Source organism: Triticum dicoccoides, chromosome 2A (assembly GCF_002162155.2).
Source record: "Triticum dicoccoides isolate Atlit2015 ecotype Zavitan chromosome 2A, WEW_v2.0, whole genome shotgun sequence".
NCBI lineage: Eukaryota > Viridiplantae > Streptophyta > Magnoliopsida > Poales > Poaceae > Triticum > Triticum dicoccoides.
Window position 1 is genome coordinate 12,060,208 of NC_041382.1, and position 12,196 is coordinate 12,072,403.

Genomic DNA, 12,196 nt, shown 5'->3' on the forward strand with positions numbered 1-12,196 from the left:
TGGGCACACAATTGTACAGACAGGCATGTATACAACATAAACATAAAACTTTTGTGCAATTCCAAGGATTATTTGCATGGTACACCATAATGGAAAATACAGAGGTTTTGTTTTACATAATGATAAGTACACCCATTACATTAGTGATATAATTATGGATTGCTTCTTTGTTTGTACACACATGCAGTGTCATAACATTACAAGAGAACTGAACGCAGTGCCAGAAACATGTAACATACACTAGTTCCAGATACACTTTATTGATACATAAATGAGAAAGCGCATATTAACTCTATTTAATTGGATCATATATAGAGATGTGCGGCCAACCGTGGTTTAGCTTGCAGAACAAGGGGTTCAGCTAGTGCAAGGCCCACATTGCCTTCTCGGAGACTGATACTCTTAACGCCGGAAAGCTTTGTCCAAGTGAATCCCTGCAGCATCCTTGCGAACAACATCATTGTCATAGAGGTACCAAGTGAAATCCCAGGGCAACCCCTCCTCCCACTACTAAATGAAATGAAACGTAGGCCTGGATCGGTGAGAAGTACATTCGCGGTGTTCAAATGCCTCTCGGGCCTAAACTCTAGTGGTTCAGTCCAGATCTTGGGATTGTGGCCAAGTCCAAGCCGGCTTAGAAGTATGTGACTATCCTTGGGTATGGTGTAGCCAGCAATAGTTGTGTCCGCCATGGCGACATGGGGTACGTTAAGAGCATGGTATGGATGCATGCGGAAGGCCTCCCGGATGCATGATTTGAGATAGTTTAGCCGTGGAATGTCAGACTCTTGGACTAGTCTATCTTTACCGACAACAGTATCGAGTTCCTCAGTTGCTTTTTGCATGATCTCTGGTTTGTTCATCATCTCAGCAAGTGCCCACTCAACCGCATTAGATGGGTTATCGACTGCTGCAAACATCATTTCCTACATCCATAAATGTGAGAATAAATAAAGTAATCAGTACAACGCAACAGAAAAGATCAATACATGTATAATATGGCTCAAAGAACAATGAATGAACTTTCTATTTGAGCTTAAGGCGACATACTAACCGCTGTTTGTGCTCTAATTTCTTGTAGGGACAGCAATGGTTGTCCCTCTACATCTTTAAGATGAACCAGGACGTCCAAAATGTCTCTCGCCTCTTTCTTTTCACCACCTTTGTCAAGACTTGATGACCTTTCGAGGATCCGCTCTTCTATAATGGGATCATGCAACCGGTTGATTGTTTGCATGGCATCCTTGGAAACCTTTTCCTGGCCATCCAGGTCGAGGCCTACGAGGGCCGGGAAGTAGTCGGACACACAGAAGCTATAGAGATGGTTGAGGGCCGTGAAGAGAGCGGCAACATGTGCCACCTCATCATGTCCAGGCCCACTAGTGGATGAAGCTGGTAGGTCACTGAAGTATCTCTTACCGAACACAAGCCTTCTTATCATGTTACCAACGAAGTGTTGTGTTACATGACGGATGTTGACAATGTTGCTTGGACATGCCATGTCGCTGCAAAGAGTTTTATTAAGGTGGCTGTACTCCTCTTCCCGGAGGTGGTGGAGCTTTAGCTCCATGGACGAGGCAAGGATCTCAACGGTGAGGACGCGCCTCATCTTCTTCCACTGCTCTCCGTGTGGTGAGAAGATGGAGCCCATGTACCCGAAGCTGAACAAGCCTGAGGCGAAGGTGGTGGGACGGGAGGCGAAAACATCGTCTTTTTTTCGCAGTACCTCACAGGCTATTTGTGGGCATGCCACAACAATGACATGAGTAGCCCCAAGACGGAGGCACATGATGTCTGTGTTCATCTCCTTCAGCAGGCCATGGATCCACCGGAATACCGCTGGCTTGTTAAGAATCAGCTGGTGCATGTTACCGATGATGGGCAGCGTGGCAGGCCCCGGGGGCAGCCTGCCTCGTCGCCCAGGTTGCTGCTGGGACAATAGCACTCTTTTATTCTTCAAGACAAAATACACCAGCAAAGTCACCATGATAAGAAGAGTACCAAGAGTCATCTTTGGATGAGCTGGAAGGATGTTATATGGAGTAGGATAGAAGGCAATTTGTGGAACAGATCGGTAATAGACAGATGTTTTAAGACTTGTGCTTGAGGACAGTCTTGCTTGGTGCATCTAAGTTTGTTAGTTCTCCTGGTATTTATAGGACAGCCGGGGAGCCCGCATCCTTGACGTGCATATAATTGTTTTATCAGTTAGAGACTCCTTCCATTACCACACGTGGCCACATATACCATTCATGTCTAGAAGGATCATGCCTCGTGCATTTTAATTGCATTCTGGACAGTCCACCTTCTTTTGGTAATTTGGTTAGTTGGAAAATTAATTGATAGAGAGCAAATCAAGTGAATGTTGGCAAAAAAATATGCAGCTCTCAGTTACACATCTTCATGAGCGAGCCGAAGCCCCCGCGTCGCCTCCCGCTAGGGCGACTTGGGCGGCACCCAAAAACCTAGCCGCCGCCAGCCTGCACTCCCTCTTCCCCTCTCGCCGCCGCCGCTGGGGGACGCCGCCGGTCTAAACCCAGGGGCCGATGGCGATGGCAGACGGCATCACCTCTCTCCCGCGTCTCTGGGGTTGTGCGGAGTCCCGATTCGTATGGAGACGCGCCCGATCCGATCTGTGGCGAGGCGGCGCGGGCCGCGGGCGCGGCGACAACGCTGCGGTCGGCGGCGCCGGTGGCACGCCATCTGCCTTTGGATCGGCGGCGGCAGCGTGGAGGGCCTGGTGGTAGCGTTGGTGGCACCTCGAGTCAGATCTGTTCTGGCCGGTGCAGTCGGCCGTGGTGGTCATCTCTTCCGTCAGAGATGGTCGGCCCGCAGTCCTAGCTACGAGTCGGAGAGACATAGTTGCCGGTGAAAAACGAGCCGTTGGCGGGCGATGGCGGCGGTTTGCGCCGTTACATTGATGACGGCATCGTCGTGTAACTGTTGTTGACCCACTCGTGCTGCTTCGGGCGAAACCCTAGGATTTGGTCTTCCGGATCGGATGATGGCGGCACTACAGTGTCGTTTCTCACTTGGAAGCATGGTTTGTGGAGCAGCGCTGGAAGACAAAGGCAGGAGGTGGAGCGCCTTCCTCTGGCATGGAGCTTCGGTGGAGCTGTCAAGTCATGCCTGGCCGACAGGTGCTACGCTGAGTCATGCCTGGTTGGCAGGTGCTACGCACGACAGATCTTCCAGAGTCTTCGTATCTGCACGGACGAGAGCAGGGCGGTGGCGCCGTTGGGTGCTGTGGTGGCGTCAACGGATGCCCGGGTTGGCAAGGATGATGCGGATGTCTCTCCTGAAGATGGATCAGTGGTCCGATGATGATGGCGGCTCCTAAAATGTGTGCATGTGGTGTGCGCTTTAGGTAGGCTGCACCGGATGTTGATCAAGATACGTTATGTGGATGGATCGGCGATGATCCACATTATCGAGTCTGTAGGTGTGAGTGGTGTTTTCAGATGGATTGATGTATAAAATAATTAATAAAGATAGTTGCACGCATCGATTGATGTAGAGGCGCCAGGGGTTAACCTCCTTCTCTAAAAAAAAGACATCTTCATATGGAGTAAAGTATTTCCTTCCGCCTTTGGCAGCCTCTGACCAGGAAGAATCTTGCAAGTTTTATGGAAATTCTTCTCAGTTCAGAGTGTCCCGGGCATATAAACTCCTCTCGTAGATTTTCTTTTTTGCCGAATATGAGGGTACACACCCGGCCTCTATATCGGTTGATGCACACAGACGTCTCCTGTTTGACTGTCAATTATATTTGCCCTGGTAACAGCAGTGCTGCATGCTTGTAGTCCTCGAAGTTGACTGGGTAATAGTGAAAATGCTCTAAAATGTGTCCGGCCTCGTCCGTTTGGGATAAAACGGACAAAGGAGGCAGCCCAGCACGCGACGGCCCGGACCCATTTTGTCCGTTTTGTATCCGGGCCGACCCATTTCGAGCGCAAACATGCGCCGGGTTTGGGTCGCGACGGACACCAAACGGACGCGCGCCTCGTCCGTGTCGGGACCGCGTGGCAGGCGGCCACCTACCCCCCACCCGCCCACATCAATGCACACGAGCGGGCAGCCCCACCTGTCATCCGCACGTCGAACGATCGCCGTCCTTCTTTAAGTGGGAAGCGTGGACGGGTCGTCGCACACACTGCCCCACGCCACCCCGCGGCCTCCTCGAAACCGACAGCCCCATCCTAAACCCTAGTCAACACCTCGCCGGCCGGCCGCCCGCAGCAATGGGCCTCTAGAAGTCCGGCCGCAAAGGCAAGCACGACCGCGAGGCTGGTTCCTCGCCGGGACGCCGCCGCGGCTCGCCATCGCCACCACGCCGGGCCCCCGTGCAGCCCGCCTTCTCCATCGCGCCCACATCCGCCGGCGACCGCGACCGGCATTACGTCCGCTCGTCGGTGCGCCTCCGTTATTGGGAGACGAGGACGCCGCTCCCCTGGAGCGACGTCCATCTCCCCAATAACTGGTATCTCTCTGCCGACCGGGTCCCGATCCCGCCGGTCCCGACGAGCGGCCGTGCGCGCGAGAAGGAGATCGAGCGCCACCGCCGCCTCCTCCCCGACGACCTCTTCTACGACCCCAGGTGCGTCCCCAACTCCGGGCTCTGGGACACCTGGTTTCGTGACGAGCACGACACCAGGCGCGCGTCCTTCTTCGCCCGCACCTCGACGGGGCCGCGGCGGCCACGACAGGAGCGCGCAGCACCTGCTCCCCATGAGCGTGGGCATAGGCGGGTGCGCGGCGTCACGCCCACGCCGCCGCCTTCGCCGTCTCCATCGCCACCACCACCTCCTCGCATGATGGACGAGGAGGAGGTCCGTCTCATGGCGCGTGTCATGGAGGACTCCATGTACACACACAATGAGCGGCAATGGGAGGGCCTGGAGAAGATGACGGCCCGCTCTGCTGCCGGCAAGGTAGCCATCCTCGAGGAGGAGGAGCCGGTGGCCGCGTTCCAGCAGCTGCTGGGCCAGGGGTGGGGCTGGTCCTGCACTGCTCCAGAGATGGCCGCCGGTGTCGGCGTGAACTGGTGCCCCACTCCGCCGCGGTCACCGGAGCGGGAGGCGTCGCCACGGAAGGAGGTGGTGCAAGCACCTCCGGCCGTCCAGCCCGCCCCCGTCTACCACGCACCGCCGGCCCATCTGTGGACGCCGCCGTCCTACGTCGACCTCGTCAGCGACGACGACGACACCGGCGGCCAGTGAAGACGGCGACGGCCACGGCACCGACGGGCGCGGCAGGAGCGCGCGGGAGGCATTTTTTTATTTTGTTTTTATATGTTAATTATGAAACTGGGCCTTTTAAGTGGCCGTGAAAACTGGGCCGTTTTATGGCCGACCCCTATATACGTTTTATGTTTTTTTAATGTGTTTATTTACTTTTTTAGTTATTTCATTCTAGTTTTTTAATTTTTTTTATTCACGTCCATCCCGGACACGATTTGGGGTGCGGTCAAGCGGTGGGCGCATGCACGACCCATCGAATAAAGTCGGACACGGGCGAATCCATCGACGCCCCAAAGGGACAAAATCCGACTAATCCAGACGTACGTTTGGGGTCGCGTGGTGGAGTTGACCTTATTCTTGCCTCCTGGTTGGCGTCTCTTGCTTTGGAATCTTGCACTGAGGCTGGCCGGGTTGCTGTGGGTGACAGTCGACCCGTACGTTCACTGTCCGGAGCCATTCTCCTCCACACACACACGCACTAGCTGCAGGTAGCACATGATGCACGAGTGTCCCTGTGTCCGGTATATAGCTAGTCTCAGTACTGCTTCCATGAGCGTGCGGGAGACCACTGTTGACGAGTTATTACACATGCATATTGCTCGCTAATTGACATCCACGCATATATAGCTCGTGTGATACGTGAGTTAAGGGCAGAGAACCAGAATCCAATTACCCTTTCTCTTATAGTATTGTCGATCATTCTGACGTCCACCTTCTAGATGGAACATAGCTATAGGTTCGCTTTCTTTGGGATTCTTTTTACTGCATTCCGCCTCTCCATCCACCAGTACACACATCTAGAAAAAGTTTGTTACCCTCAGGGATAGAGATAAATAAATTTGGTTCAAACGAACAATGGCTTGCTTTGTATTTCAATCCTCTTCCCACCTTGTTTTTCTACTCCCTCCGTTCCTAAATATAAGTCTTTGTAGAGATTTCACTATGAACTACATACAGAATAAAATGAGTGAATCTACACTCTAAAATACATCTATATACATCCGTATGTGGCTCATAGTGGAATCTCTAAAAATACTTGTATTTAGGAACGGAGGGAGTATATATCATTTCTTCTTCGATACAACCCCCCTAAACACAATGACAGCTAAGATCACTCCGGCCGCCCGTCCACGTACCTACCTCGTCCGCCCGTGTCGCCCCGTCAGCCCGGGTGGCGTCGGTTCCCGAGGCCCCCTGTCGTCTCCCGAGGCCGCCGCCATTATTGCGGGAGTAACACCGGCCGCCCGTCCGCCTACCTGCCCTGTCGCCCGGTGGGCTATAAAAGGCCGCGTCGTCCTCACCCCGCCGTCCACACCCGACGCTCTACAAGCCCCCATCTTCCTCACCCCACCACCCACACCCCGACGCTCTCCAAGCCCCTCTCCCGATGATGCGTTCTACGACGGCGGCAGCAGCTCCGGTGGCGGAGGCGACGGAAACAACCGCAGCTCCTGGTCATCGAGCCTCGGCAAGACAAAGACAGAGGAGCTCTACCGGTTTGGCCTCCTCGTGCCGCCAGGGTGCAACTCCCCCACAACTAGAAGATCGACAAGGACGGCTACCTGATGTTGGTCCCTGGCGCCACGACGGAGGAGCACCGCACCCACCCGGGCGGCAGGTGCAACATTATCGGCCACCAGTAGTTTTGGGATGGCAAGAGCTACAACGACGTCATCAGCCAGTTTCGGAGGGCGGCAGCCGACACCTCCCTCATGTCCAGTGGAGCGCAGCGGTGCGGAAGTGCCCAATGCATTTTCGGCGGGCAGCGACCATCCGCACCAACGGCACCCGCGCCGCCCGCCCCGCATGCCCTGCCGAAGGTGATCCTCCCGCCGGAACAGCTCGTCCTCCAAGAGGACTATGACCCTGAAGACACGTTAGGGTACCTCGTCGCTCTCTGGACATCGCAGGTAGCCGCGGAGGTAGCAGCTGCGGTGGAGGAGGAGGCCGACGGGGTCGATTGACAACCTCGGCAGCCGCAACGACGATAATGATGGAGCTGCAGGGGGGCGGTGGCGACGACGGCGTAGACATTATCGACCTCGTGGCAAGCAAGCAACGAGGAGTAGTTTAGGATTTTTTTTTAAGTTTAGTTCGCTGAAATATGTAAAATATCGTAATGTTTAAATTTAGCTTTTATCTTGAATGAATATTCAATGATTTAAATTTATGTTTGAATGAAACTTCGGTCTTTCAGAATGGTTGAATTTTTTCAAAGTGAAGCAAAAAAATCAAAGGAATGAAACGAAAGAAAATAAAATAGACATGAAATATAGGGAATAAAATAAAATAAAAATGAAAGAACGAAAAATAATAGTAGAAAATCAATAAAAAGGAAAAAATAAAGCTAAAATCAATATAAGAAAAAAAATGGACCGGCCGGCCGTTGAGCCGAGTGAGGCATCCGAGTGTCCGAAGGAGAGCGTGCTGTTGGGCCTGGCCAACACGCGCCCGATGACGCCATTGTACTCGGCGAGTTGGGCCTACCCCGTGTTTTTTTGTCTTTATTTTATAATTATGAGCAATGCTTGTTTTTTCTAAACTGCAAAATTATACCTACTGCTTTAAAAAACGTTCTTTTTTTAATTCTGAAATCTCGAACAAGATATTTTTTTATATTTGTGCTTACAATCTATTTAAAGTTCATCTTCGTAATAAATCTGAGTTATTTTTATATTTATCTTTTGAATAGAAATGCTATATATACTAACCACATTTTAAATATGTTCCATTTTGTAAAATGCTTATAAATTTCTGAACAAAAGTTGTTTATTGTATTTATCATTTTTTGGATTTATGACTAATGTTTGTTTTCTTTAAAACTACAGAGTTATGGCTATTAATGTAAAAAAATGTTCTTGGTTTTTTAAACAATATGAAATTTAAAATACGATATTATTTTTTATAGTTGTGCTCAGAATATAACTAAAGTTCGCCTTCAATTGAAATTTGATTTACTTTTATATTTACCTTTGTAATAGAAATACTATATATACTATCCAGATATTTAAAAATGTTAAATTTTGAAAAACGTTTATAATTTTCGAAAATTTTGTTCTTTTTTATTTTTGTGCTCACATTTCAACTAAAGTTTGGGTTTGGAATAATTTTTGGCTATCCTCTTTAAAAATATAGGTAATGCTCTGTCACTTGAGGACAAATCATGTCATGCGCCAGGTTATCCTCTTTCAAATTTGCGAATATTTTTTTAAATTTGTGACCATCTTTCGAAACTCATGAAAAACATATCAGTTACGTTTTTTAATCGACATACATTTATTTAAATTCGTGAACATTTTTCTAAGAACCTATTTTCATATGCATGAACATTTTTTGAAATGATAAAAAAAATCTAGTTCGCAATCATTTTCGTTTTGGGGAACATTTTTTGAATTTGCCAACATTTTGCTCAAATCGCAAACATTTTTTCAGTACATGAACGTTTTTCTTAAAATCATACGCATTTTTAATCCATGAATATTTTGTGGTTTTTAGAACTATTTTTTAAAATTCAAGATTTTCTGAAGTTTGGAATTTTAGAAAAAATACATAAATATTATTTTAAGAAAATGTAAAAGCAAAAAAAACAGAATGGAAATAACAGGGCACATCCCACCCTGCTTGGGATGGCCCAAAAGGGGCGCTCGCGGGGAGGGGGTGCGCCTTGCTCGATCATGAGGGCATAGCGCGCAAAATAGATGTTCCGAAGAGAATAATAACAGGAAAAAAGACAATCGCACGTCCGTTGCGTGTGTGTCATTCTTCCTACACGACCCAAGCAGACAATTAATAGGAATATCATCTTCACACGCACAAAAAAAATTAACTGAAATATTATATTTTGGGTTAAGGCGTAAAATACCCCGAAATCACACGTTAGAGTTACCCTTTGCAAAGGTTACTCCCCACATTTTCAGACGCTGACAAGTGATGCACTGCTGAACTCAAAAAAAAAAAGACAAGTCATGCACTGCTTGTCGTAACCTGAGAATTATCTCTTTTTCCGTTGATTCATTTATTCAAAACGTTTTATCTCTTGAACCGTGCATCCAAATCCCGAACAGTTTTCACTTTTGGATTTCTCGCGTTGAGATCTTCAAAACTAAATCTCATATTAATAGGTTTTCAATGGACTTTTTACACGAAAAAACCTGGAAAAAACAGATATTGAAAATACTGGAAACCAAAAAAACAAATACCAAAAGAAAAGAAAGAACTAAAAAAATACGAAAAAACGGAAGAAAAACGGGTGCCCCAGAGCACGGTTGCGCTTTTTAACCTTTTCCTATTTTCCGTGTTTCTTGTGGAAGAACAGTTTTTTTCGAGATGCACAGTTGTGTTTCTCGTGGAAGCTCATATTTTCTTAAAGCAAATCTGTGCTTCTCGTGGTATCATATTTTTTTTTCCTTTTGAAGAAGCACACCTATGCTTCGCAAAAAATTCTCTAAAACCTAGGGAAACCGGGTGAAAATCAAAAGGCCAATAAAAACAAAGAAACATCTAATTCTAAAAAATGCGTAAAAAACAGGAAAAAATAAATTCAGAGGGAACGCTCAACACACGACATGTGGCAGCAGGTTGGGCGCACCACTTGGCGCGCTCCCATGCCAGAAGAGTGACCCTTCCAGAGCCCGCAAGGGTTAACCCTTAGTTAGTTTTTTCTTTAGGTGATCACACCAAACTTTATTGCTCAAGAACGTTTACCGGTACAGAAATAGGATCATAATGATGACCAAGCTAGATGTGGCGTCCTATACCTAGAGTTGTCCCGTGCTTCGCCGGACTACAAGCCTCGAGATTAAAGTTCCTAAGTTCATCAATAAAAAAATTATGTAACAAGGATTCATGTTCGACGATCTCCTTGAAAATTGCACCATGGGCTCTTTGGGATCGTTGGTTGATATCTTGCACTACCGCTGAGTTGTCAGGTGCAATATCCACACTACTAAGTTGTAGGTCTTTTGCCAAAGCCAAGCCCTCCCGGCAAGCTAGGGCCTCAATAACTGTTGGATCATGTATGTTGTTGACAACCAAAGCGGAGGCACCAATATAGACTCCATTCCACTGGCATACCTACAAAAGGCAGCAGATGCACTCCTATTTCCCACACAAGCAAAGTCCCCATCCACATTGATTTTTTTTTCGAGAGTACGCCAACAGCATGCCGTATTTTTATAGAAGCAAGCATAAAGTTTACAAGATCCCTACAACGTTGCGAACATCGATGAGGGTACACCAACTCCGAACTCCAACTAGGATGATGCGACTACTCTCTCACAAATGTAATCAAGCCTAGCACACCCCCTCCCGCAAGCTTCCAAGATTTGATCTCATCTAGAATTTGTTGAGCTAACCTAGTAGGAGAACTAACTTGCTCAGCCCAGTTGAACACTCTTGCATTTCTTTGCTTCCAAAGCGACCATGTTGCAGCGATGACAAAAGTGTCAAACCCTTGCTTGTATGGCTGTCGAAAGTGGCTCCTTGTCTTGAACCACCACTCCTGGAAAGTATCAAGTGTATCTGGGATCTCTACATTTACCTGCATAGCATGAAAACATTGGTGCCACACTTATCTGGCATAAATGCATTGTGCCAAGATATGATCCACGTTATCCTCTTCCTACAGGCACGTATAGCATGCTGAGGGCGCATCCTGCATCCACATTGATTTTGACATGAGCTGATTGTGGTGGGAGCAATTTGTGGCGAGTATCAGGATTTATCCTCTCCTTCTGAATAACCGACTTCTCCAAAGCAACTAGCTCTGCCAGATAGTCATCTGCCAAAGCCCATGCACAACGCGTGGCCACACAGTTTACATGTATTTGTGGTTCCCATATGCCAGTGCTGATGGAGATCTGCTGTTGGCAGTGACTGTTGTGCCAATCTCCAGATGAAAACTTTGATTTTAGATGGTATAGTAAGTTTTTCCACAACTTGGTCCATTCTTTCCTTGTCTGCTACATGTTGGATATCTCGGCAGTACCATCTAAACAGTTTTCCCTCCTTATCTTTGTATCTACTAACATGTATGCAGAGCACACCGACAAAATTCCCTTGCACTCGAATTGCCATGCCCAAAAATCCAGGATGCTTTGTTGGATGTCTCGAAAGTAAGGGTTCCCTAGGTACCCAGTTACAATCCCATATTGGCATGGAAAGGCCATTCCCAATGCACTTAATTAAGCTTTGTTGTAGAACATCTTTGCCATCAACTACTACACGCCATATTTGCGATGGATTTGAGCCCAGGTTAGCTTCCAAGATGTCTGTCCTTGGGTAGTAAACAGCCTTCAGTATTCTGGTGCTTAGTGATGATGGGTCTTGTAGGAGTCGCCATGTCTGTCTGGCCAATGGTGCCAAATGAAAGAGTTCCATATCCCTAAATTCGAGACCCCCCCTCCCTGAACTTAGGACTAGTCCTGACTTTCCAAGATACCCAATGAGTCTTTCGCTTGCCATCTTTACTACCCCACCAAAAACCGCAAATCAAAGAGTTAATATGCTCACCTAAGCCTCGATGTAATCTGAAACAAGCCATCAAATAAACAGGTATTGCTTGGGCCATTGACTTCATCAAAACCTCCTTACTGCCAGCCGATAAAACCTTCTCAATCCACCCTTTTATCGTGTTCCATAATCGATCCTTGAAGAAATTTAAAGTATCGTTCTTTGAGTGCCCAACATCTGTTGGCACACCTAGATATCTCGTATTTAACGATTCAGTGGGAAACTGCAATGCTGGCTTCACAACTTCTCTAGTAATATGAGGGCATCACTTACTGAAGAAGATCAAAGACTTATCCCCATTTACTCTCTGTCCCGAAGCAAGACAGTAATGATTCAACAAGTTCGACACCTCATTTGCCCCTTCCACACTTGCCTTGACGAACATCAAGCTATCATATGCAAATAGAAGATGGTTCACTGGCGGAGCCTATGAGACCACCTTAATG

The 12,196-nt window shown here is 47.9% G+C and overlaps 1 protein-coding gene across 1 annotated transcript; it reads right to left on the bottom strand.

Moving 5' to 3' along the window:
* Window positions 1-241: 241 nt before the first annotated feature.
* On the bottom strand, window positions 242-2,037 carry LOC119358634 (tyrosine N-monooxygenase-like). The gene is made up of 2 exons (XM_037625095.1): window positions 1,055-2,037; window positions 242-926 (listed from the first exon to the last, which is right to left on the bottom strand). The coding sequence occupies exons 1-2, from the start codon at window positions 2,009-2,011 to the stop codon at window positions 306-308; spliced, it is 1,578 nt and encodes a 525-aa protein (XP_037480992.1). The 5' UTR covers window positions 2,012-2,037; the 3' UTR covers window positions 242-305.
* Window positions 2,038-12,196: the final 10,159 nt, after the last annotated feature.

Excerpts from the sequence above, each read along its gene's own strand:
- LOC119358634 (XM_037625095.1), bottom strand. The coding sequence starts at position 2,011 with ATGACTCTTGGTACTCTTCTTATCATGGTGACTTTGCTGGTGTATTTT. Across the intron at positions 927-1,054 it reads AAATTAGAGCACAAACAGCG|GAAATGATGTTTGCAGCAGT; the intron begins GTTAGTATGTCG and ends TTATGGATGTAG.